Below are 25412 nucleotides of genomic sequence, written 5' to 3' on the forward strand. Positions count from 1 at the left end.
TGGCTTGGCCTGAGAAGTATTACCCTCTTGCTTAGAGGACGTAGCACCTTGGGCTGGTCCGTTTTTACGAAAGGGACGAAAATTAGGTCTATTTTTTGCCTTGAAAGGCCGATCCTGAGGAAGGGCATGGCCCTTACCCCCAGTGATATCAGAGATAATCTCTTTCAAGTCAGGACCAAACAGCGTTTTCCCCTTGAAAGGAATGTTTAGTAGCTTGTTCTTGGAAGACGCATCAGCCGACCAAGATTTCAACCAAAGCGCTCTGCGCGCCACAATAGCAAACCCAGAATTCTTAGCCGCTAACTTAGCCAATTGCAAAGAGGCGTCTAGAGTGAAAGAATTAGCCAATTTGAGAGCATTGACTCTGTCCATAATCTCCTCATAAGGAGGAGAGTCACTATCGAGCACCTTAATCAGTTCATCAAACCAGAAATATGCGGCTGTAGTGACAGGGACAATGCATGAAATGGGTTGTAGAAGGTAACCCTGCTGAACAAACATCTTTTTAAGCAAACCTTCTAATTTTTTATCCATAGGATCTTTGAAAGCACAACTATCCTCTATGGGAATAGTGGTGCGTTTGTTTAAAGTAGAAACCGCTCCCTCGACCTTGGGGACTGACTGCCATAAGTCCTTTCTGGGGTCGACCATAGGAAACAATTTTTTAAATATGGGGGGAGGGACGAAAGGAATACCGGGCCTTTCCCATTCTTTATTAACAATGTCCGCCACCCGCTTGGGTATAGGAAAAGCTTCTGGGAGCCCCGGCACCTCTAGGAACTTGTCCATTTTACATAGTTTCTCTGGGATGACCAAATTTTCACAATCATCCAGAGTGGATAATACCTCCTTAAGCAAAATGCGGAGATGTTCCAATTTAAATTTAAAAGTAATCACATCAGATTCAGCCTGCTGAGAAATGTTCCCTAAATCAGTAATTTCTCCCTCAGACAAAACCTCCCTGGCTCCCTCAGATTGGGTTAGGGGCCCTTCAGAGATATTAATATCAGCGTCATCATGCTCTTCAGTAACTAAAACAGAGCATCCACGCTTACGCTGACAAGGGTTCATTTTGGCTAAAATGTTTTTGACAGAATTATCCATTACAGCCGTTAATTGTTGCATAGTAAGGAGTATTGGCGCGCTAGATGTACTAGGGGCCTCCTGAGTGGGCAAGACTCGTGTAGACGAAGGAGGGAATGATGCAGTACCATGCTTACTCCCCTCACTTGAGGAATCATCTTGGGCATCATTGTCATTATCACATAAATCACATTTATTTAAATGAATAGGAATTCTGGCTTCCCCACATTCAGAACACAGTCTATCTGGTAGTTCAGACATGTTAAACAGGCATAAACTTGATAAGAAAGTACAAAAAACGTTTTGAAATAAAACCGTTACTGTCACTTTAAATTTTAAACTGAACACACTTTATTACTGCAATTGCGAAAAAACATGAAGGAATTGTTCAAAATTCACCAAACTTTCACCACAGTGTCTCAAAGCCTTGAAAATATTGCACACCAATTTTGGAAGCTTTAACCCTTAAAATAACGGAACCGGAGCCGTTTTAAGCTTTAACCCCTTTACAGTCCCTGGTATCTGCTTTGCTGAGACCCAACCAAACCCAAGGGGAATACGATACCAAATGATGCCTTCAGAAGTCTTTTATCAGTATCAGAGCTCCTCTCACATGCGACTGCATGCCATGCCTCTCAAAAACAAGTGCGCAACACCGGCGCGAAAATGAGACTCTGCCTATGCTTTGGGAAAGCCCCTAAAGAATAAGGTGTCTAAAACAGTGCCTGCCGATATAATTATATCAAAATACCCAGAATAAATGATTCCTCAAGGCTAAATAAGTGTTAATATCAATCGATTTAGCCCAAAAAATGTCTACAGTCTAAATAAGCCCTTGTGAAGCCCTTATTTACAATCGTAATAAACATGGCTTACCGGATCCCATAGGGAAAATGACAGCTTCCAGCATTACATCGTCTTGTTAGAATGTGTCATACCTCAAGCAGCAAAGGACTGCAAACTGTTCCCCCAACTGAAGTTAATGCTCTCAACAGTCCTGTGTGGAACAGCCATGGATTTTAGTTACGGTTGCTAAAATCATTTTCCTCATACAAACAGAATTCTTCATCTCTTTTCTGTTTCTGAGTAAATAGTACGTACCAGCACTATTTGAAAATAACAAACTCTTGATTGAATAATGAAAAACTACAGTTAAACACTAAAAAACTCTAAGCCATCTCCGTGGAGATGTTGCCTGTACAACGGCAAAGAGAATGACTGGGGTAGGCGGAGCCTAGGAGGGATCATGTGACCAGCTTTGCTGGGCTCTTTGCCATTTCCTGTTGGGGAAGAGAATATCCCACAAGTAAGGATGACGCCGTGGACCGGACACACCTATGTTGGAGAAAATGAATTTATCCGGTAAGTTCTTACATAAATTATGTTTTTCTGTATTGAAACAAACTTTCTGTATTGACTTAACTGCTATTTTCTACCTGTATGCCATGAATTGAACCTCAATAAAACAGTTGTGCTTTTGCTTTACTAACGGCTAGAGTTTTGTCGGTAAGGACCCACGTAGCTAACGCCGGCTTTTTTCTGGCCGCACCATAAAAATAACTCTGGTATTGAGAGTCCACATAAAGGCTGCGTTAGGCTCCAAAAAAAGGAGCGTAGAGCATATTTAACGCAGCTTCAACTCTCGATACCAGAGTTGCTTACGGATGCGGCCAGCCTCAAAAACGTGCTCGTGCACGATTCCACCATAGGAAACAATGGGGCTGTTTGAGCTGAAAAAAAACCTAACACCTGCAAAAAAGCAGCGTTCAGCTCCTAACGCAGCCCCATTGTTTGCTATGGGGAAACACTTCCTACGTCTGCACCTAACACTCTAACATGTACCCCGAGTCTAAACACCCCTAACCTTACACTTATTAACCCCTATTCTGCCGCCCCCGCTATCGCTAACCCCTGCATATTATTTTTAACCCCTAATCTGCCGCTCCGTAAACCGCCGCTACTTACATTATCCCTATGTACCCCTAATCTGCTGCCCCTAACACCGCCGACCCCTATATTATATTTATTAACCCCTAATCTGCCCCCCACAACGTCGCCTCCACCTGCCTACACTTATTAACCCCTAATCTACCGACCGGACCGCACCGCTATCATAATAAAGTTATTAACCCCTAATCCGCCTCACTAACCCTATAATAAATAGTATTAACCCCTAATCTGCCCTCCCTAACATCGCCGACACCTAACTTCAATTATTAACCCCTAATCTGACGACTGGAGCTCACCGCTATTCTAATAAATGTATTAACCCCTAAAGCTAAGTCTAACCCTAACACTAACACCCCCCTAAATTAAATATAATTTTAATCTAACAAAATTAATTAACTCTTATTAAATAAATTATTCCTATTTAAAGATAAATACTTACCTGTAAATTAAATCCTAATATAGCTACAATACAAATTATAATTATATTATAGCTATTTTAGGATTAATATTTATTTTACAGGTAACTTTGTATTTATTTTAACCAGGTACAATAGCTATTAAATAGTTAAGAACTATTTAATAGCTAAAATAGTTAAAATAATTACAAAATTACCTGTAAAATAAATCCTAAACTAAGTTACAATTAAACCTAACACTACACTATCAATAAATTAATTAAATAAAATACCTATAATTATCTACAATTAAACCTAACACTACACTATCAATAAATAAATTAAATACAATACCTACAAATAACTACAATGAAATAAACTATCTAAAGTACAAAAAATAAAAAAGAACTAAGTTACAAAAAATAAAAAAATATTTACAAACATAAGAACAATATTACAACAATTTTAAACTAATTACACCTACTCTAAGCCCCCCAAAATAAAAAAATGCCCTACCCTATTCTAAATTACTAAAGTTCAAAGCTCTTTTACCTTACCAGCCCTGAACAGGGCCCTTTGCGGGGCATGCCCAAAGAAGTTCAGCTCTTTTGCCTGTAAAAAAAAACATACAATACCCCCCCCCCAACATTACAACCCACCACCCACATACCCCTAATCTAACCCAAACCCCCCTTAAATAAACCTAACACTAAGCCCCTGAAGATCTTCCTACCTTATCTTCACCATACCAGGTTCACCGATCGATCCAGAAGAGCTCCTCCGATGTCCGGATCCAAGCCCAAGCGGGGGGCTGAAGAGGTCCATGATCCGGCTGAAGTCATCATCCAAGCGGGAGCTGAAGAGGTCCATGATCCGGCTGAAGTCTTCATCCAAGCGGGGCAGAAGAGGTCTTCCATCCGATTGAAGTCTTCATCCAAGCGGGATCTTCTATCGTCATCCATCCGGAGTGGAGCGGCAGGATCCTGAAGACCTCCGACGCGGAACATCCATCCTGGCCGACGACTGAACGACGAATGACGGTTCCTTTAAATGACGTCATCCAAGATGGCGTCCCTCGAATTCCGATTGGCTGATAGGATTCTATCAGCCAATCGGAATTAAGGTAGGAATATTCTGATTGGCTGATGGAATCAGCCAATCAGAATCAAGTTCAATCCGATTGGCTGATTGGATTGGATTTTTTTATTTTGGGGGGCTTTGTTATTTTATTAGAGGGCTTAGAGTAGGTGTAATTAGTTTAAAATTGTTGTAATATTTTTCTTATGTTTGTAAATATTTTTTTATTTTTTGTAACTTAGTTCTTTTTTATTTTTTGTACTTTAGATAGTTTATTTCATTGTAGTTATTTGTAGGTATTGTATTTAATTTATTTATTGATAGTGTAGTGTTAGGTTTAATTGTAGATAATTATAGGTATTTTATTTAATTAATTTATTGATAGTGTAGTGTTAGGTTTAATTGTAACTTAGGTTAGGATTTATTTTACAGGTAATTTTGTAATTATTTTAACTATTTTAGCTATTAAATAGTTCTTAACTATTTAATAGCTATTGTACCTGGTTAAAATAAATACAAAGTTACCTGTAAAATAAATATTAATCCTAAAATAGCTATAATATAATTATAATTTATATTGTAGCTATATTAGGATTTATTTTACAGGTAAGTATTTATCTTTAAATAGGAATAATTTATTTAATAAGAGTTAATTAATTTCGTTAGATTAAAATTATATTTAACTTAGGGGGGTGTTAGTGTTAGACTTAGCTTTAGGGGTTAATACATTTATTAGAATAGCGGTGAGCTCCAGTCGGCAGATTAGGGGTTAATAATTGAAGTTAGGTGTCGGCGATGTTAGGGAGGGCAGATTAGGGGTTAATACTATTTATTATAGGGTTAGTGAGGCGGATTAGGGGTTAATAACTTTATTATGATAGCGGTGCGGTCCGCTCGGCAGATTAGGGGTTAATAAGTGTAGGCGACGTTGTGGGGGGCAGATTAGGGGTTAATAAATATAATATAGGGGTCGGCGGTGTTAGGGGCAGCAGATTAGGGGTACATAAGTATAACGTAGGTGGCGGCGCTTTGCGGTCGGCAGATTAGGGGTTCATTATTGTAGGTAGATGGCTGCGACGTTGTGGGGGGCAGGTTAGGGGTTAATAAATATAATATAGGGGTCGGCGGTGTTAGGGGCAGCAGATTAGGGGTACATAAGTATAACGTAGGTGGCGGTCGGCAGATTAGGGGTTAAAAAAATTTAATCGCGTGGCGGCGATGTGGGGGGACCTCGGTTTAGGGGTACATAGGTAGTTTATGGGTGTTAATGTACTTTAGAGTACAGTAGTTAAGAGCTTTATGAACCGGCGTTAGCCCAGAAAGCTCTTAACTACTGACTTTTTTCTGCGGCTGGAGTTTTGTCGTTAGATTTCTAACGCTCACTTCAGACACGACTCTAAATACCGGAGTTAGAAAAATCCCATTGAAAAGATAGGATACGCAATTTACGTAAGGGGATCTGCGGTATGGAAAAGTCGCGGCTGAAAAGTGAGCGTTAGACCCTTTTTTTAATGACTCCAAATACCGGTGGTAGCCTAAAACCAGCGTTAGGAGCCTCTAACGCTGGTTTTCACGGCTACTGCCAAACTCCAAATCTAGGCCTAAGGAAGTAGACACACAGAAAAGGTTGCACTGAGCACATACACACCCAAATAGGAACAGCAGAGAGTACACGTTAATACTAACTCATAAATACGGAAATAAAATAGTTGCAGAAACTGAAACCCTTCTCCCCCAGTAAACCTAAAAGATAAACAACACACAGCAGGAAAGCATGCCAGGAAACCCAATAAAGAAAATACCCAACATACTATGAGCTTCTTAAAGGGACAGTCTACACCAGAATGTTTATTGTTTCAAAAGATAGCTAATCCCTTTATTATCCATTCCCTAGTTTTGCATAACCAACACAGTTATAATAATACACTTTTAACTTCTGTGATTACCTTGTATCTAAGCCTCTGCAGACTGCCCCCTTATCTCAGTGCTTTTGACAGACATACAGTTTAACCAATCAGTGTAAACTCCTAAATAACTCCACAGGAGTGAGCACACTGTTATCTATATGATACACATGAACTATTACTGTCTAACCGTGAAAAACTTTAAAAATGCTCTGAGCTAGGAGGAGGTTTTCAACGGTTTTAGAAATCAGTTTGAGCCTAGCTAGGTTTAGCTTTTCAAAAATACCACCAAGGGAACAAAGCAAATTTAATGAAAAAGTCAATTGGAAACTTGTTTAAAACTGCATGCCCTATCTGAATCCTAAAAGTTTAATTTTGACTAGACTGTCCCTTCAACTGTGTCTGATCTTTTATGAGGACCATTACAGAATGTCTGCCATCAATGTTACATAATAATTTTCTCTATACAATGACTTAATATTATCTTGATTGTTAGCAATCCAGTCACATTTTCTAGGAGTTACGCTTGCACTGTGTACTCCATTTTCCTCAAAATCACATTCAATAGAAACAGCTCCTCATATCGAGCCATTGCACTGAGGTTCCATCACTGAGGCCTCCCTTTCCGACAGCAGACTACACTCTATTAGGAAACCTCTTTCCATAGACAAGCTGTTGCACACAAGTCTTTTGTTGAGTTTCCAGCTGTCCCAAAAAAAGGTAAATTTAGGGCCTAGCTGCAGCATATAAAGAGTTTACAATTTGTTATCCCAAAAGGTCTACTTAATTTCAGACCTACTCAACAGAGGACCATGGTGCAAATATTTTTTGCTGTTATCCCATTAATTTGTGAATGTATGTATTTTTATTTATTTACATACTTATGAAAAAAAACTATGGAAACATGATTTCTTTGAGCAAATTCTTCAACACTATGGGGCCAATTTATCATACTGCGAGCTGACATTATACGATGTAGTGTATCATGTCCACCGCACATCGATAAATGCCGACATTTATCATTGCACCAGCAGTTCTTGTGAACTGCACTAGCAAGGGGTTGATTTCTGTCCGCTGCCTCAGAGCAGGCGGACAAGTTATGGAGCAGCGGTCTTTACACTGCTGCTTCATAACGTCTGTTTCCGGCGAGTCTGAACGCTAGCATGGAAACAGGGACATCAAGCTCCATTCGGAGCTTGAAAATTCGGCCCCTATAACTACAGCTTTTCAAAAACAAGCTACGAAGGGGAAACCTATAAATCTGTTTTAATTAGAGAATTTCAATCCATTACACATGGTTACACATGGTTATAAAATGTTGGCTTCATGTCCGCTCATGACAGACTGTAAGAGAAATTTTGTTCTTAAATGACCAACTATCAGTTTTGAATGTTAACATAATAGAATCAATAATATAATAAAATATACGCAAAGGTGTGATATCACAAATTCTTGAGCTGTGCGTAGACCAATTTTTAGAATGGTTTTATTAGTAGGCTTCATTTTAGAATAATTTTTAACTATATTTTATTACTTGTATTTTTCTTTGCATCACTTAATCTATGTATTATAACATTAGATACAAACAAATTCCAGATAGCCTAGTTAAAAGGCTGGGTTTTTACTCAGCTTACCCCGTGTTTTACTGTTTTGGCGGCATGTGCAGCTTTCTTCTTGGCATCGTATGGCGTCAAGATGTCTATGATGGCCATAAAGTAAACTTCCTTCTTCGGTGCATCTGGTGAAAGGCAGGGAATGAAAGCTTACATTATAATATTACATATACATCCCAGTCTACCGCTGGTATCCAGCCTCAACTTATAGTCTTTAACTGACGAAAAAAAATGTAATTACTACTTTAGCATAAATTGTAATGTATCGATTGGAACATCTGCTTTAAAGGGATATTTTTTTTTTATATATTTTACAACTGATAAACAGTGTTTAAAAAATGAAATACATTTTAACAAGTGTTTGTTTACTAAATCTAGTTTCTATTTCCTGGCTTGTCTACCATGCCAGTTGATACATATATATTGAAAGCCTTTTTTTTTTTTTGCTTATTGCTCATTAGTGACATGGTATTTCAGTGCATATTTTATTCTATTAAAATTAAGCTTAAACCCCTTCCCAGCATTTTATTTCCCATGTGGATATATTTTAGTTAAAGGGACACTGAACCCAAATTTTTTCTTTCATGATTCAGATAGAGAATACAAGCTTTCTAATTTACTTCTATTATCTAATCTGTTTCGTTCTCTTGGTATCCTTTGTTGAAGGAGCAGCAATTCCCTACTGTTTTTAACTGAACACATGGGTGGGCCATATATATATGCACGCAGCCACCAATCAACAGCTAGAACCTAGATTATCTGCTGCTCCTGTGTTTGCCTAGATAAACCTTTCAGCAAATGATAACAAGAGAATGAAGCAAATTAAATAATAGAAGTAAATTGGAAAGTTGTTTAAAATTGTATTCTCTATCTGAATCATGAAAGAAAAATGTTGGGTTTCATGTCCCTTTAAGTGCACTCAGTAAAAAAGAATATTGAATTTGATGTGCATATGCAGTAACACTTTTCAAAATATCAACTTACATGAAAAGTTTTCAGCAGTTTTTTTCTTCAGTAAAATACAGAATTCTTTCGGCTAGATTACGAGTTTTGCATTATGAGTGAAAAAGCTTCATAACATTGCTTTTTCACTACCGCTGGTATTTTGAGTTTTGCAGGTATATCTGTACCGCACACTTTTTTGGCCGCAACGCAACGTAACTACCGCAGCTTTCAAAAAGTCCTTTTTCAATGGGACTTCCACAGCACTGGTATTATGAGTTTGCCTGTCCGGCCAAAAAGTGAGCGGTACAGCCTATAACTACAAGATCCGTACCGTAAACTGAAAGTCAGTAGTTATGGCTTTTATGTTACAAAGCTGTAACATAAAACTCATAACTCAAGTGCTAAAAAGTACACTAACAGCCATAAACTACCGATTAACCCCTAAACCCAGGCCTCCCACAATAATAATAATAAAATTATTAACCCGTAATCTGCCTCTACCGACATCGCTGCCACTATAATAAACATATTAACCACTAAACCTCCGTACTCCTGCATCGCAAACACTAGTTAAATATTATTAACCCCTAATCTGCTGCCCCCAAAATCGCGGCCACTATACTAAAGTTATTAACCCCTAAAACTAACCCTAAGTCCAACCCTAACCCCCACTAACTTTAACATAATTAAAATAAATCTAAATAAAAATTACAATTAATACCTACATAATTCCTATTTAAAACTAAATACCTATAAAATAAAACCTAAGCTAGCTACAATATAACTAATAGTTACATTGTACCTAGCTTATGTTTTATTTTTATTTCACAGGTATGTTTGTATTTATTTTAACTAGGTAGACTAGTTAGTAAATAGTTATTAACGATTTACTAACTACCTAGTTAAAATGGAGTTCCCACTCCCCCGGATGAAAAGTCTGTCGACTTAGAAAATCCGCCTCCCAGTTCTCTACACCTGGGATATGGATAGCTGATAGGTGGCAAGAGTGAATCTCTGCCCAATGAATTATCCTTGAGACTTCTAACATCGCTAAGGAACTTCTTGTTCCCCCTTGATGATTGATGTAAGCCACAGTCGTGATGTTGTCCGACTGAAATCTGAAGCACCTCAGAGTTGCTAACTGAGGCCAAGCCTGAAGAGCATTGAATATCGCTCTACGTTCCAGAATATTTATTGGAAGAAGTGTCTCCTCCTGAGTCCACGATCCCTGAGCCTTCAGGGAGTTCCAGACTGCACCCTAACCTAGAAGGCTGGCGTCTGTTGTTACAATTGTCCAGTCTGGCCTGCGAAAGGTCATACCTTTGGACAGATGGACCCGAGATAGCCACCAGAGAAGAGAATCCCTGGTCTCTTGATCCAGATTTAGTTGAGGGGACAAATCTGTGTAATCCCGTTCCACTGACTGAGCATGCATAGTTGCAGCGGTCTGAGATGTAAGCTTGCAAACGGCACTATGTCCATTGCCGCTACCATTAAGCCGATTACTTCCATGCACTGAGCCACCGAAGGGCGCGGAATGGAATGAAGAACACGGCAGGAATTTAGAAGCTTTGATAACCTGAACTCCGTCAGGTAAATCTTCATTTCTATAGAATCTATCAGAGTCCCTAGGAAGGAAACTCTAGTGAGTGGGGATAGAGAACTCTTTTCCTCGTTCACTTTCCACCCATGCGACCTCAGAAATGCCAGTACTATGTCCGTATGAGACTTGGCAATTTGGAAGTTTGACGCCTGTATCAGGATGTCGTCTAAATAAGGGGCCACTGATGTACCCCGCGGTCTTAGGACCGCCAGAAGCGACCCTAGAACCTTCGTGAAGATTCTTGGGGCTTGAAGATAAGCATCCTTTAGATCCACTGTAGTCATATATTGACCCTCCTGGATCATAGGTAGGATGGTACGAATAGTTTCCATCTTGAATGATGGAACTCTGAGGAATTTGTTTAAGATCTTTAGATCCAAAAATTGGTCTGAAGGTTCCCTCTTTTTTGGGAACCACAAACAGGTTTGAGTAAAAACCCTGTCCCTGTTCCTACTTTGGAACTGGATGGATCACTCCCATAACTAGGAGGTCTTGTACACAGTGTAAGAATGCCTCTCTCTTTATCTGGTTTGCAGATAATTGTGAAAGGTGAAATCTCCCTTTTGGGGGGGGAAGCCTTGAAGTCCAGAAGATATCGCTGGGATATAATTTCCAATGCCCAGGGATCCTGAACATCTCTTGCCCACGCCTGAGCGAAGAGTGAGAGTCTGCCCCCTACTAGATCCGTTACCGGATAGGGGGCCGTTCCTTCATGCTGTCTTAGAGGCAGCAGCAGGCTTTTTAGCCTGCTTACCTTTGTTCCAGGTCTGGTTTGGCCTCCAGACCGTCTTGGACTGAGCAAACGTTCCCTCTTGTTTTGCATTAGAGGAAGTTGATGTCGTACTTGCCTTGAAGTTTCGAAAGGTACGAAAATTAGACTGTTTGGCCCTTGATTTGGACCTGTCCTGAGGAAGGGCATGACCTTTTCCTCCAGTGATATCAGCAATAATCTCCTTCAAACTAGGCCCGAATAGGGTCTGCCCCTTGAAGGGAATGTTAAGCAGCTTAGTTTTTGAAGTCACGTCAGCTGACCATGATTTAAGCCACAGCGCCCTACGCGCCTGTATAGCAAAACCAGAATTCTTAGCCGTTAGTTTAGACAAATGAACAATGGCATCAGAAAGAAAAGAATTGGCTAGCTTAAGTGCTCTAAGTTTGCCAAGTATGTCATCCAATGGAGTCGCTACCTGTAAAGCCTCTTCCAGAGACTCAAACCAGAACACCGCAGCAGCAGTGACAGAAGCAATGCATGCAAGGGGCTGTAGGATAAAACCCTGTTGAATAAACATTTTCTTAAGGTAACCTTCTAATTTTTTATCCATTGGATCTGAAAAAGCACAACTGTCCTCGACAGGGATAGTAGTATGCTTTGCAAGAGTAGAAACTGCTCCCTCCACCTTAGGGACTGTCTGCCATAAGTCCCGTGTGGTGGCGTCTATAGGAAACATTTTTCTAAAAATAGGAGGTGGAGAGAACGGCACACCTGGCCTATCCCATTCCTTAGTAATAATTTCTGTAAACCTTTTAGGTATTGGAAAAACATCAGTACACACCGGCACTGCAAAGTATTTATCCAGTCTACACAATTTCTCTGGCACTGCAATTGTGTCACAGTCATTCAGAGCAGCTAAAACCTCCCTTAGCAATACGCGGAGGTGTTCAAGCTTAAATTTAAATGTAGAAATATCAGAATCAGGTATCTTTCCTGAGTCAGAAATATCGCCCACAGACTGAAGCTCTCCTTCCTCAGCTTCTGCATATTGTGAGGCAGTATCAGACATGGTTCTTAAAGCGTCAGTATGCTCTGTATTTCGTCTAACCCCAGAGCTATCTTGCTTACCTCTAAATTCAGGTAGTCTGGCTAATACCGCTGACAGTGTATTATCCATGACTGCCGCCATGTCTTGTAAAGTAATCGCTATGGGCGCCCTAGATGTACTTGGCGCCATTTGAGCGTGAGTCCCTTGAGCGGGAGTCAAAGGATCTGACACGTGGGGAAAGTTAGTCGGCATAACTTCCCCCTCGTCAGAATCCTCTGGTGATAAATTTTTTATAGACAGAATATGATCTTTATTGCTTAAAGTGAAATCAGTACATTTGGTACACATTCTAAGAGGGGGTTCCACCATGGCTTTCAAACATAATGAACAAGGAGTTTCCTCTATGTCAGACATGTTTGTACAGACTAGCAATGAGACTAGCAAGCTTGGAAAACACTTTAAATCAAGTTAACAAGCAAATATAAAAAACGGTACTGTGCCTTTAAGAGAAACAAATTTTGTCAGAATTTGAAAAACAGTGAAAAAAGGCAGTTACACAAACGAAATTTTTACAGTGTGTATAATAAGCTAACAGAGCATTGCACCCACTTGCAAATGGATGATTAACCACTTAGTTCAAAAAACAGTCACAATCAACTGCCACAGCTTTGCTGTGGCCATACCTTCCCCAATAAACGACTTTAGGCCCTTTTGAGATGTCCTGCAGCATTCAGGGGACTTCTGAGGAAAACTGGATGTCTCAGTCTGTAATTTTAACTGCGCAAAAAAGCGCTAAAATAGGCCCCTCCCACTCATACTACAACAGTGGAAAGCCTCAGGAAACTGTTACTAGGCCAAAATAAAGCCAGCCATGTGGAAAAAAATAGGCCCCAATAATTTTTATCACCAGACACACAAATAAAAACGATTAAACATGCCAGCAAACATTTTATATTGTACTTATATAAGGGTAATTCCCCTGAGAGTAAGCATGATACCAGTCGTTATTAAATCACTGTATTCAGGCTTAAATTACATTAATTCGGTATCAGCAGCATTTTCTAGCATTTCCAATCCTAGAAAAAATTATAACTGCACATACCTCATTAGCAGAATAAACTGCACGCCATTCTCCCGCTGAAGTTACCTCACTCCTCAGACATATGTGAGAACAGCAATGGATCTTAGTTACAACCTGCTAAGATCATAGAAAACTCAGGCAGATTCTTCTTATACTTCTGCCTGAGATAAAACAGTACAACTCCGGTACCATTTAAAATAACAAACTTTTGATTGAAGAAAATAAACTAACTATTTTTTACCACTCTCTCTTACTACCTCCATGCGTGTTGAGAGTTGCAAGAGAATGACTGGGTATGGCAGTTAGGGGAGGAGCTATATAGCAGCTCAGCTGTGGGTGTCCTCTTGCAACTTCCTGTTGGGAATGAGAATATCCCACAAGTAATGGATGATCCGTGGACTGGATACACGTTACAAAAGAAATGAGATTGGGTTTGCATGACTTGTTGGGTATTCATTTTTTTTTCAGCTTTTCATGCTCCATTGACTTCTATGAGGGAATGCGTTAACGCTGTTGTGATATTCTAACTTCGGATTTTTGTGTGCGTGTTGTTAGCGCACAAACTAAATCTTTTACTTTTAACTTGAAATACGCATGGTAACCGATGATAAATAGCTCTCTACTCGTAATCTAACCCTTTTTAAAAAATATTTTTATTCAGTTTCGATAGAAATGGTATACAGCATTCAAATAAACAAAAATATGAAAGTTATCTTCATAAATGAATAGTTACATTCATATTTTGATACAACCACAAAATAAAATCCATCTGATGTAATTAATCTTTCATTAATCATAAGTACATCCATATTTAACTTGAACAGTGTGAAATATACTGACTCAGCTAACCTTCTCATGTATTTTATCCAGGGGGGGGGGGGGGCGGGGAGGAAAGAAGAAAAGAAAAAAACTTGTAATCTAGCCTTAAGTCCCACTGTGTTTCTAGATTAAATCTTTGTAAATGAAATAGGGATCTTATACAGTGTCTATCAAAAAGCAAGTATTCAAAACAAGGGAATAAATGGTCCACATCAATACTGGCGGTACCGGGCTATTTCTCCATGCCTCAGACCTGCACTGTTATAAAGCCTGTAAAGACCCTTGCGACAGGGAGGTTAATTAATAAAGAATAAAGAGGTTAGACAAAGTAAATGGTTAGGTGTTTTATATTAACATGAGTAACTGTCTGTGGTGTTTCCATCTTTTATTTGTGATAGCAGAAAATAGCAGTAATAGTATTAGAGGGTCATGTACAAGGTAGTTAGGACCTGTAAATTATGCAGAAATTATATAGAACTGGTAATTATCTAATAGCTTTAATGAGGCTTCCTTTCTAAAAGGAGACTGTATCTCTCTTAAACTCTTTAAACCAGGGGTGGGCAAGAAATAGATCGCGGTCTACCAGTGGGCCGCGAGTACAATTTTGAGGTCACCTGTATGATTTTAAAAGTCTGCATAAGAAGAAAAAGATTTCTCACACATCTATGGCGGCGAGGCTCTTCACTCAGAATCTAGTAAAGGGCCTCGCCACCATAGATGTGTGAGAAAACTTTCTCTTAGGCAGACTTTTGAAATCGGCTATGACGGAGGTATGGGCACTGTACTTCAGCATGCGCGACGCAGCTGTAGCTGAACTCGCTGCCCCAATTTTGGCTACAGGACCTGCCTAATCAACCTGACATGGCATCCAGCCAATAAAATTTCTTTGTAGAATGAGTCTCGAGCCATCTTGATTGTGAGACTACTTATCATACGCAGGCACGATACACAGATAAGGTTGCTTGACAGTCCCAGTGTGACGTAAAGAGAGAGCTCTCACAGTAAGTAAAGACAGAGCGCGGCTGATTTTTAAAGCTGTATTATTTGTGTGAAAAATACAATTTTCAGCCAGCAGGTCCTTTTTGTGGCAAAATACAATTGTCAGCCAACAGGTCCTATTTGTAGCAAAAATACAATTTTCAGCCAGCAGGTCCTATTTGTGGCAAAAAAACATAATTTATGTAAGAACTTACCTGATAAATTCATTTCTTTCATATTGGCAAGAGTCCATGAGCTAGTGACATATGGGATATACAATCCTACCAGGAGGGGCAAAGTTTCCCAAACCTCAAAATGCCTATAAATACACCCCTCACCACACCCACAATTCAGTTTAACGAATAGCCAAGCAGTGGGGTGATAAAGAAAGGAGTAGAAAGCATCAACAAAGGAAATTTGGAAACAATTGTGCTTTATGCAAAAAATCATAACCACCATAAAAAGGGTGGGCCTCATGGACTCTTGCCAATATGAAAGAAATTAATTTATCAGTTAAGTTCTTACATAAATTATGTTTTCTTTAATGTAATTGGCAAGAGTCCATGAGCTAGTGACATATGGGATATCAATACCAAAGATGTGGGGTCTTCCACTCAAGAGTCACTAGAGAGGGAGGGAATAAAAATAAAAACAGCCATATTTCGCTGATTTTTGAAAGAAAAAACTTAAATCAAAAAGCAGAAGAATCAAACTGAAACAGCTGCCTGAAGAACTTTTCTACCAAAAACTGCTTCCGAAGAAGCAAATACATAAAAACGGTAGAATTTAGTAAATGTATGCAAAGAGGACCAAGTCGCCGCTTTGCAAATCTGATCAACTGAAGCTTCATTCTTAAAAGCCCACAAAGTGGAGACTGATCTAGTAGAACGAGCTGTAATTCTCTGAGGCGGGGCCTGACCCGACTCCAAAGAAGCTTGATGAATCAAAAGTTTCAACCAAGAAGCCAAGGAAATAGCAGAAGCCTTCTGACCTTTCCTAGGACCAGAAAATAAAACAAATAGACTGGAAGTCTTCCTGAAATCTTTAGTAGCTTCCACATAATATTTAAAAGCTCTTACCACATCCAAAGAATGTAAGGATCTCTCCAAAGAATTCTTAGGATTAGGACACAAGGAAGGGACAACAATTTCTCTACTAATGTTGTTAGAATTCACAACCTTAGGTAAAAATTGAAAAGAAGTCGGCCAAACTGCCTTATCCTGATGAAAAATCAGAAAAGGAGACTCACAAGAAAGAGCAGATAGCTCAGAAACTCTTCTAGCAGAAGAGATAGCCAAAAGGAACAACACTTTCCAAGAAAGTAGTTTAATGTCCAAAGAATGCATAGGCTCAAATGGAGGAGCCTGTAAAGCCTTCAGAACCAAAGACTCCAAGGAGGAGAAATTGATTTAATGACAGGCTTAATACGAACTAAAGCCTGTACAAAAAAGTGAATATCAGGAAGTATAGCAATCTTTCTGTGAAATAAAACAGAAAGAGCGGAGATTTGTCCTTTCAAGGAACTTGCAGACAAACCCTTATCCAAACCATCCTGAAGGAACTGTAAAATTCTAGGAATTCTAAAAGAATGCCAGGAGAATTTATGAGAAGAACACCATGAAATGTAAGTCTTCCAAACTCTATAATAAGTCTTCCTAGAGACAGATTTACGAGCTTTTAAGATAGTATTAATCACTGAGTCAGAGAAACCTCTTTGACTTAGAACTAAGCGTTCAATTTCCATACCTTCAAATTTAATGATTTGAGATCCTGATGGAAAAACGGACCTTGAGATAGTAGGTCCAGCCGTAACGGAAGTGGCCAAGGCGGGCAACTGGACATCCGAACCAGATCCGCATACCAAAACCTGTGTGGCCATGCTGGAGCCACCAGCAACACAAAAGACTGTTCCATGATGATTTCGGAGATCACTTTTGGAAGGAGAACTAGAGGCGGGAAGATGTAAGCAGGTTGATAACACCAAGGAAGTGTCAGCGCATCCACTGCTTCCGCCTGAACATCCCTGGACCTGGACAGGTATCTGGGAAGTTTCTTGTTTAGATGAGAGGCCATGAGATCTATCTCTGGAAGCCCCCACATCTGAACAATCTGAGAAAACACATCCGGATGGAGAGACCACTCCCCTGGATGTAAAGTCTGGCGGCTGAGATAATCCGCCTCCCAATTGTCTACGCCTGGGATATGCACCGCAGAGATTAGACAGGAGCTGGATTCCGCCTAGGCAAGTATCCGAGATACTTCTTTCATAGCTTGGGGACTGTGAGTCCCACCCTGATGATTGACATAAGCCACAGTTGTGATATTGTCTGTCTGAAAACAAATGAACAGTTCTCTCTTTAGCAGAGGCCAGAACTGAAGAGCCCTGAGAATTGCACAGAGTTCTAAAATATTTATTGGTAATCTCGCCTCTTGAGATTTCCAAACCCCTTGTGCTGTCAGAGATCCCCAAACAGCTCCCCAACCTGAAAGACTCACATCTGTTGTGATCACAATTTAGGTTGGGCGAACAAAAGAAGCCCCTTGAACCAAACAATGGTGATCTATCCACCATGTCAGAGAGTGTCGTACATTGGGATTCAAGGATATTAATTGTGATATCTTTGTATAATCCCTGCACCATTAATTCAGCATACAAAGCTGTAGAGGTCTCATGTGAAAACGAGCAAAGGGGATCGCGTCCGATGCTGCAGTCATGAGACCTAAAACTTCCATGCACATAGCCACTGAAGGGAATGACTGAGACTGAAGGAGCCGGCATGCTGCGACCAATTTTAAATGTCTCTTGTCAGAGACAGAGTCATGGACACTGAATCTATCTGGAAGCCTAAAAAGGTGACCATTGTCTGAGGAATCAAGAAACGTTTTGGTAAATTGATCCTCCAACCATGTTTCTGAAGAAACAACACTAGTTGATTCGTGTGAGATTCTGCAGTATGTAAAGACTGAGCTAGTACCAAGATATTGTCCAAATAAGGAAACACCGCAATACCCTGTTCTCTGATTACAGATAGTAGGGCACCCAGAACCTTTGAAAAGATTCTTGGAGCTGTTGTTAGGCCAAATGGAAGAGCAACAAATTGGTAATGCTTGTCTAGAAAAGAGAATCTCAGAAACTGAAAGTGTTCTGGATGAATCGGAATATGAAGGTATGCATCCTGCAGGTCTATTGTGGACATATAATGTCCTCGCTGAACAAAAGGCAGAATAGTTCTTATAGTCACCATCTTCAAAGTTGGTACTCTTACATAACGATTCAAAATTTTTAGATCCAGAACTGGTCTGAATAAATTTTCTTTCTTTGGTACAATGAATAGGTTTGAATAAAACCCCAAACCTTGTTCCTGAGGAGGAACTGGCATGATTACCCCTGAAGACTCCAGATCTGAAACACACTTCAGAAAAGCCTGAGCTTTTACTGGATTTACAGGGATGCGTGAGAGAAAAAATCTTCTCACAGGAGGTCTTATTTTGAATCCTATTCGATACCCTTGAGAGACAATGCTCTGAATCCAATGATTTTGGACAGATTTTATCCAAAAATCCTTGAAAAACCTTAATCTGCCACCTACCAGCTGAGCTGGCATGAGGGCCGCACCTTCATGCGGATTTAGGGGCTGACTTTGGTTTCCTAAATGGCTTGGATTTATTCCAATTTGAGGAAGGCTTCCAATTGGAAGCAGATTCCTTGGGGGAAGGATTGAGTTTTTGTTCTTTATTCTGAAGAAAGGAACGGAAACGGTTAGAAGCCTTAGATTTACCCTTAGGTTTTTTATCCTGAGGCAAACAAACTCCTTTTCCCCCAGTGATAGTTGAAATAATAGAGTCCAACTGAGAACCAAACAAATTATTACCTTGGAAAGAAAGAGATAGTAATCTAGATTTAGATGTCATATCAGCATTCCAAGATTTAAGCCACAAAGCTCTTCTAGCTAAAACAGCTAAAGACATGGATCTAACATCAATTTTGATAATATCAAAAATGGCATCACAAATAAAATGATTAGCATGTTGCAGTAAGCGAACAACGCTAGATATGTCAGAATCCAATTCGTGTTGCGCTAAATTTTCCAACCAGAAAGTTGATGCAGCCGCAACATCAGCCAAAGAAATAGCAGGTCTGACAAGATGACCTGAATATAAATAGGCCTTCCTTACATAAGATTCAAGCTTCCTATCTAAAGGATCCTTAAAGGAAGTGGTATCTTCCATAGGAATAGTGGTACGTTTAGCAAGAGTAGAAATAGCCCCATCAACTTTGGGGATTTTTTCCCCAAAACTCTATAGATTTTGCTGGTAAAGGATACAATTTTTTAAAACTTGAAGAAGGAATAAAAGAAGTACCTGGCTTATTCCATTCCCTAGAAATCATATCAGAAATAGCCTCAGGAATGGGAAAAACACCTGGGGAAACCACAGGAGGTTTAAAAACAGCATTTAAACGTTTATTAGACTGAACGTCAATAGGACTGGTTACCTCAATATCCAAAGTAATTAACACTTCTTTTAATAAAGAACGCATATACTCTATTTTAAATAAATAAGTAGATTTGTCAGTGTCAATGTCTGAGGAAGGATCTTCTGTTTCAGATAGATCCTCATCAGAAGAGGATGAATTATTATGTTGTTGGTCATTTGAAATTTCATCAGCTAAATGAGAAGTTTTATGTTTAAATATTTTTTATTAAAGTTTGCAAAGATTTATGAAGTACGTTTACATCAAAATTTGCCAATTACGTTTTCAAACAAATTGAAAATAAAACACATTGTCATAACAAAGTTTTGAACTTGTATAACTCAAATATTCAAAAATTAGATCTCAGTTCTCCGCAATCATGATGTAAAACATAACATATATGGTGTCCTAGACCTCCCTCTAAGAGACATAAAAGAGAAAGGGGGAAAACATCCCCTTGAGCAATGTAAGACAAGGAAGGTAGGTTATACCATAAATTTATATTGAAAAAAAAAGGGAGGCGAGAATATAACATGGGTAAAGGTGACAACATATCCAGCAACAGCTGGATAAGCTTATCATGGTAGTGCTTTTGAATCTAAGTGTGCAATGCAGGTTGATCAAGGTATGGTACTCCTATTGGGTAGATCCCGGTCTGAAACATCCCCATTTATCCAATAGAACCAGATCTGATAAAATGTGTCCTTGTTGTCTAGGATCCCAGATGCCAATTCATACATATTGTATGTGTATTGTATCTTATTAACTATTTCAGACCAGGTAGGGACCCCTGTCTTCCAATATTTAGCAATACATGTTCTGGTGACCGTACATAGAATATTGAAAAAGGTATTTAAGTATTTGTTATATAAGGTGTTGTGATCGTGTAAGAGAGCTTGTTGAAATTGATCTCCTCACCTATCAGGCGACCCATGAAAGAAGCCAATCTCATCCAGATTGCATTGACCCCAGCGCAGTCCCACCACATATGGCGATATGTGCCTACCTCCCCGCACCCTCGATAGCATAGTTTGCTGCCTTGTGTGGACATATGTGCAGTCTTAACCGGTGTCAGGTACCATCGGAAAAGTGTTTTCATAACGTTTTCTTTTAAGTCTGCACTCAAAAGGCCTCTATCAGCGGTCTGAAATAGGTGTTCCCAGTCCACTAGGTCTTTAGTCATATTCAAGTCCCTTTCCCAGGCTGTCATAATCGAGGATTTGGTCTTAAGTGGACCAGATTGAATAGTCAAGCATAGTCTGGAAATAGTGTGTTTGGAGCGATGGGGGCTATTACAAAGTAGTTCCAAAATAGTAGGGGCTCCCTTCTGAGTGTCTCTGAGAAATGATCTGACTGAGGAGCTGAGTTGGAGGTAAAGATACCAATGTATTTGTATTGGTGCTACTTTCTCTTGCAATTGATTGAAGGAGAGCAACTTCCCGTTATTTAATATGTCTGCAACTCGGTACAGTCCCTTATTCTCCCACTTTTTAAACTGTGGTCTTAGCTCGTCAGGAAAGATATATTGAATTGGGGTGGAAAGAGAGAATCTTGGCATTAGATTGTTGCCCAATATCACTTTCGACCATGTATGTAAGGTAAGCTCTGAAGTGTATGGTGTTGAGTGGGATGAAGTGGATTGTTGAATTTTCCTGTCCCAGAAGATTGAATCTGGTTCACCCCAGCCTCCCATCTCTGCCTCCAATCTGGGCCACAATGCATCTGTTGACTTCTGTAAAAGCATTTTATCCTGTGCTATTCTAGCGGCCTTATAGTAATCTAACAATGCCGGTCCTCCAACCCCTCCTAGTGTTTTGTGTCTATTTATTATAAATTTTGATATTCTAGCAGATTTGCTCCCTCTAATGAAGGAAAGAAGCTCAGTTTGCAACTTTTCTATATCAAGCCTGTTGATCTTTATAGGGAGTGATCGAAATAGATATAAAATTCTAGGTAAAATAGTCATTTTGACAGCTGCAAGTCTCCCTAGCCAGGAAAAGTTGTAACTTTTCCATTTCCTAAGGTCTCGTCTGATCTGTTTAAAAAGGGGGATATAGTTGAATTTATATAATAAATGAGTCTGTGGTGGCAGGAAAATTCCTAGATATTTGAGTGTATGTTTCATCCATTTGAAATCGAAATTGGATTCTAATAATTTTTGAGAGTGTAGGGGAATAGCGATAGGTAGGGCCTCACATTTATCTGTGTTTATCTTATATCCTGATATAATTGAAAATGTGTCTAAGATCCCATAGAGGTTGGGGAGTGAGATAAGTGGCTTGGTGACGGTTAATAGGATGTCGTCTGCAAAGAGCGAAAGCTTATACTCCGAATTTGCTACAGAGACCCCCGAGATATCTGGGTGAGATCTGATTCTGGCTGCTAGTGGTTCTATACAAAGGGCGAATAATAGTGGTGAAAGAGGGCAACCCTGTCTCGTGCCGTTTAGGATTGGAAAACTTTTGGACTTGTATCCAGCTGAGGCTACCTGGGCGAATGGGAGAGAGTATATCGCTTGTAAGGCTGTTATAAATGTACCATCAAACCCCATCCTCCCAAGGGTGGTGAACATATATTTCCAATCAATTCTATCAAACGCCTTCTCCGCATCCAATGACAGGAGCAGAGAAGGCGTTTTTGTCTTATCCAACCATTGCACGAGATTTGTCACCTTTCTGATATTATCCGGAGCCTCCCTATCTTTGATGAATCCCACCTGATCAGGATGCACCAGGTGGGGTATAATTAGTTTAAGGCGATTTGCCAAAATCTTCGTAAAGATCTTCAAATCTTGATTTATAAGGGATATCGGGCGATAATTTTTACAGAGTCTATGGTTTCTGCCAGGTTTAGGTATCACTACAATTTTAGCATATAAGAGTTCCGGTGGAACAGGGTTGCCCTCCATAATATGGTAGCAAAATGTGGTAAGGTGAGGGAGCAGCGTGGATCCAAATAATTTAAAGTATTCCCCTGGAAGCCGATCAGGGCCCGCCGCCTTCCCCGGTTTAAGATCTCGGATCGCCCCCATCACCTCCGCCGCAGATATCTTAGCATTAAGTGTTTCCCTGTGTTCCCTAGATATTGTGTGCAGGGGAGAATGTGCGAAAAATTCTGTCGTGAGAGTTTCTGTTGTTGTGTTATGAATGACTTTGTGTCCGTCATATAAGTCCCCATAATAGGTTGCAAATGTATCGACTATTTCCTGTGGATGTGAACTGGAGGTACCACAAATGGTCTCAATAACTGGGATGGCTGATGCTCTACATCTTTCCCTAATTTTGTAGGCCATAAATTTATCCGGCTTATTCGCGTAAATGAAATACCGAGATTTCAGTTTTTGAGTAGCCCTAGTAGCTTGGGAGTTAAGCATCGACATTAGTAGGTTTTTTTTAGTCTGGAGCATATTTAGGGTGGAAGTCAATTTAGATAGTCTGTGTTGTCTCTCTAGTAAATATATTTCCCTATAAAGCTCTTCTAGTTGATTTCTGTATTTTTTGTTTTGGACAGCTTTTTCTTTGATAAGCAATCCCCGTAGCACTACCTTATGTGCTGCCCATATGTTTATTGGATTTAAAGTGGAGTCAGTGTTGATAGTCCAATATTCTGTTAAGGCTCGTAGAGTGTTTTCGTGTGCTTGAGGGTTTTTAAGATATGTAGGGTCGAATGTCCAAGTTTTGCTACGTGATGGATCTCTTAGTCCGTCTATCTGTAGGGAAACAATGGAATGATCCGATCATACACAGGCATGTATGTCAGATTTTCGTATTAAGGGTTGAAGAATCTGGCTAACATATACATAGTCTAATCTCACGTATGAGTTGTGTGCAGCTGAATAGAAAGTAGTATCAGTAGTTACTCCATATAATGTATCCCATGTATCTATTAGGGAGTGAGGTGATAAGTGATCTTGAATAGATTTGACTAGTCGATTATGTCGTAGTTGCTTGTTAGTCAAAAAGCTATTAGATGTATGTTTAATCAGGGACATAGTGATATTAAAATCCCCTGCTAAAATGATCTTAGTTTGGGACCATTGTGTTAATAGGTGTGCTATATGTCGAAAGAATGAGTGCTGGTTCTCGTTGGGTGCATAGACATTGCATAGAGTGATCTCAGTGTCTAAAATCTGACCCCTGACAATAAGATATCTCCCTTCTGGGTCCTCAATGGTAGATACATGTGTGAAATTAATAGAGGAATGAATTAAAATAGAGACTCCACTTTTCTTGGTGGATGCCGTGGCATGGTAGTGGGTTGTGAAGTGTTGTGCCCAGTATCTTGGGATATTAGCTTTAAGAAGGTGTGTTTCTTGTAAAAATAATAAGTTTGCCTGCAATGAGGCATATTGGGACATCGCTATCTTACGTTTGGTGTCAGTGTTAAGTCCCCTGACATTATGGGAAAGCAAAGTTATTCTAGGGAACATTGTTTGGTAATGTTGTGTATGTTAGGGCTGCGTAAACTGGTACCTTCTGGTTCCGACCTTTACCTTGCTGGAGTCTTAATGGAGTAGTAGTTTCAGTATCAAGGAGCATTACAAAGTTGTCACTGGGGTAAAAAGAAACATTAGAGAAAAAACAGCACATTACATGCAACAGAATAAAAAACAAGTCCCCGTCCCTGAAACGGTCAGCTAGGGGATAACATTGTGAAAATGAACAAATAATCAACAATCAGTATTGCGAGGGGGCAAGGGCCCCCCTCCAGCTCACAAGTCAGGTCATATCTAAAGTAAGCTCACAACCTCAACCAAATGAGCATCATCAAAGTTTGTTTTTGCGTAATTAGTGAAAAGTTCAAAGGCTTCTAAACAACCATCAACTAGGCTGTTAACCGGAATTTGGTAGTGTTACCTCAGTCTCGGGTATCTTTCACATTGAGGAGTCAAGTTCTGTTTCCTCGAGTTTCTTTTGTCTTTTGTTTTTTATAGTTAATTTTCTGCCATAACGCTTTGTGCCTGGTTTCTTGTGTTGACTCGCCATTAGAGGGAGCTTCCAGATGTGGTAATGCTGGGGCTTCTAAGCCCAGGACTTTACAAATTTCAGGAATATCTTCTCGCTCTTTGAGGGTTATTATTTTAGAGTCTTTGGTGATGATGAGCGCAAAGGGGAAGCCCCACTTATATGGTATCTGGTGTTTCCGGAGCAAAAGCGTAAGGGGCCGTAAGGTACCCCTGCGTTGTAGAGTTCGCAAGCTTAGGTCCTGAAAGAACTGAATCACATTCCCCTGAAATTTGAAGGTAGGATGTCTCCTAGAGGCTTGTAGTATTTTGTCTTTGTGAGGGAATAAAGTTAATCTGATTACTACATCCCTGGGGGGAAGGCCGTTCTTAGGTTTAGCCTTTAAAGCTTTGTGAGCCCTTTCCACCTGGAAAATATAGTCAGCTGGTTTTTCAGTGATCTGGCTGAAGAGTTGAGATAGATATGCTGGTAGATCTCTAGAAGTGACTTCTTCCGGAATTCCCTTCAGTCTGATGTTGTTACGTCTACTTCTATTTTCGAGGTCCTCCAATTTATCTTGACATTCCGCTATTAGTTGTTGTTGTGAGGAAATTGTTTGTGTCATTTCATCCATGTTTCCCACAATAGAGTCCTGTTGGTCTTCTAGGGTCTCAATTCTCCCCCCCATGTCCACCAAGTCAGATTTGATCTCTGACAAACTGTTAGTGACTGATGTGTGGATAGAGTCAATCTTCTCACACAACTTCTCAAAGTTATCAGCGATATC

At 39.8% G+C, this 25412-nt stretch overlaps 1 protein-coding gene across 2 annotated transcripts in view; it reads right to left on the minus strand.

The window, feature by feature from the left end:
- The window catches only part of PIP4K2B (phosphatidylinositol-5-phosphate 4-kinase type 2 beta), a 214389-nt gene that overhangs the window by 80928 nt on the left and 108049 nt on the right, over nucleotides 1-25412 (minus strand). For both annotated transcript variants that reach the window (XM_053697792.1, XM_053697802.1), the window contains exon 9: nucleotides 8044-8147. In XM_053697792.1, the coding sequence (XP_053553767.1) occupies nucleotides 8044-8147 (104 nt within the window). The remainder of the gene's footprint in view (nucleotides 1-8043; nucleotides 8148-25412) is intronic.

Source organism: Bombina bombina, chromosome 1, assembly GCF_027579735.1.
Source record: "Bombina bombina isolate aBomBom1 chromosome 1, aBomBom1.pri, whole genome shotgun sequence".
NCBI classification, from domain to species: domain Eukaryota; kingdom Metazoa; phylum Chordata; class Amphibia; order Anura; family Bombinatoridae; genus Bombina; species Bombina bombina.